The sequence below is a fragment of the Sinocyclocheilus rhinocerous genome, unplaced genomic scaffold, assembly GCF_001515625.1.
Source record: "Sinocyclocheilus rhinocerous isolate Xijiao unplaced genomic scaffold, SAMN03320098_v1.1 scaffold887, whole genome shotgun sequence".
NCBI lineage: Eukaryota > Metazoa > Chordata > Actinopteri > Cypriniformes > Cyprinidae > Sinocyclocheilus > Sinocyclocheilus rhinocerous.
In genome coordinates this window covers 77,329-79,803 of record NW_015634028.1, presented here as the reverse complement: position 1 = coordinate 79,803, position 2,475 = coordinate 77,329, and the positions used below count along the sequence as shown (strand labels likewise).

At 37.2% G+C, this 2,475-nt stretch overlaps 1 protein-coding gene across 1 annotated transcript in view; it reads right to left on the bottom strand.

Annotated features, from left to right (window-relative positions):
• Positions 1-2,004, bottom strand: part of hat1 (histone acetyltransferase 1) — a 26,746-nt gene extending 24,742 nt beyond the window's left edge. Inside the window, exons 1-3 of the mRNA XM_016559113.1 lie at positions 1,913-2,004; positions 1,034-1,105; positions 479-554 (exon numbers count right to left, since the gene is read on the bottom strand). Of these exons, the coding sequence (XP_016414599.1) occupies positions 479-554; positions 1,034-1,105; positions 1,913-1,919 (155 nt within the window). The 5' untranslated portion in view covers positions 1,920-2,004. The remainder of the gene's footprint in view (positions 1-478; positions 555-1,033; positions 1,106-1,912) is intronic.
• Between the last annotated feature and the right edge of the window lie 471 nt (positions 2,005-2,475).

Below are 2,475 nucleotides of genomic sequence, written 5' to 3'. Positions count from 1 at the left end.
CTCTATATGAAGCATAAAGACTGTATTAGAGCCACAGAAAGAGCACAATACATAATTCATAGCCTAGGGTGAAGTCATTACGTACATTAACAATGATTTGGGACAAATATAATGTAATTTAATGGAAAACTATGTGAATGGCGCTCTGTTCCGCGGCAGGATTTTCTTTTGAGTTTGAAGTTTCCCGCTCTGTGCAGCGCGCAGTGTCACGTGTCAAAACAAACAACACGTGCTGTTAAGTGATTTCCGCCTCTAGAGGCCGCTCTCGTACTGTATAATGGCAGCGGACCCTTCTCAGCCACTCCAGCAACGGACGCAACCCGGAAAACTATCGGCATTGATTTTTGCTGATAACCGATAGTTCCGCCAATCAACTATCGGTGCCGATTAATCGGCAAAACCGATGAATCGGTCGACCTCTAGTAAATATATACATGCACAAGAGTATATTATATGCCATGGTGTGTGTGATACATACTCATCTCCAAACAGCTGATGACTGTACTCGGGGTGAAATGTTGTGCTTTCATCATCTATATCCTCTGGAAACCGCACTACATCAGACAAAAGACTGAATTTATATAATATGAAGGTGGGCATTACATATCAGTAAGGAGTCAAATCAAATAGGAGTTTGTTCAAAGAGTGCATAAATAGCTGTTTAGCTATTGGTCAACATTAACTATTCACAACCGATGTGACGTCGCCAGAAAACAAAAGCAATTTCAGATGACGAACACGTTAGCTTTTGATGAAAGACTACAAGGTCAAATTTTTTATTTGGAATGACATGCATTGATGAATCGTGCATAACTAAGTCCGGAAATGTGCAATCAATCAATAAAAAATAGGGTTAATTTCATGTTGAATTATATTAATCTGCAGGACAAATGCATTCTAAATAAAATAAAAAAAAGATACTACAGATGATTTTTATAAAATGTATAGTACTAAATGATAACTTCAGAATGTTCAGATTCAGTCTACTGCTTTATTAACCATTTTTAATTTCTAGTGATGATTAATGATTTACCTAGTTTCAGACATACAGCTTCGTTAGTGTCGCATTTATACTCTGCCAGTTTCTTCTCCATGTCATTCACAGCTGTGGGAAAGACACAGAGAAACATGTCAATCATAACAGCACAAGTAAAATGTCCAAACTATCATTTCTGTCATCAGCTACACAATGAAAATAATACAGTACGATACAATACAATATGCGCATAGAGTGGGGTTTAAATGTCACTGCATTAAATAACATAACTCATATTGACCATGTGAACTTCTTTGTACAGAAAATCAGATTTTCTAGCATTGCTCTTTGGACCATCTCAAATCATACGGGAAAACATGATCATCAGGTTTTGTCCATGTCAGCTTGAGTGCTTTAAACTACTGACTTGTTAAATTGCTTAAAAAATAAATGCTATAAGATGCTAAATAGAAGAATCTGCATTACTGGTCTTATGCTTTAAACTCAAGTGTATCCATGTATATAACGTTAACCATTTAATCACAAGTAACGTTATTTCCATCTTTCTACACATATGTATCTTTACTTCTATTGATCCTATAGATATACTCTGATCTCAGATAGACAAGCATGAACGCATCTAATGCTCGCTACACTGCACACAGCTGCAACCCGTCTGATCATCCTGATGTGCGATGTTTTATCTGTGTGGTATCTCGAGTGTGGTAGAAAATCTGACATAAAAGACGAACAGACAGCCGTGTAAACAACACACGTGTGCTGTTCATCTCTGTGATGATTAGCATTTAGCCGCAGCTAAAGCTCTGTTTCTCAGACATCAGCGCGCAGCTCCACCGCTCGAGCTCATAACAGCTCATAAACACACGCGCTTAATAACAGCAGCACAAACAAAACACAGACGGTTTTCACACTCACCCGCCATTTTTGGACGTCTTCTCTTCTCAACCCGCCAAATGCCGAAACCACTTCCTGTTTACCCACGTGCTTCCGCTCGCTGTCGCCATTGGAGGAAATCTCAGGACGTTTGTTTCGTAGCTCCGCTGCTCTCTGAACGTTACCTTGAAAATACAGCAGCTACATGTTTCTAAAATGTGTAAAAACAAACAGACTTAATGTAAGGATAAGGAATAGCCTACATATGTAAGGAATATGTCCCTTTAGTTTTAAATACAGGTAATGCCATCTCAAATAAATTGCATCAAGTTTCAAAATGAAGGATCACATGATCATAAAGGCGAAACTACGTCCTTAAAGTGCCATGTAAATTAATTAAAAAGTAAAATTAAGCCTGTTTTTGGGATTGTAACCCCTGCTGAAAAAAAATCAAAAACCAGCCTAAGCTGTGATGATGATTATTATTATTATTTAAATCAGCGTAAATTAAAGGCATTGCAGAAATACTACCATAATCAATAAATAAATACTTTATCATTTTAATAATATATCAATATTTGTTGTTTTCGTAATGAGAAATAGGG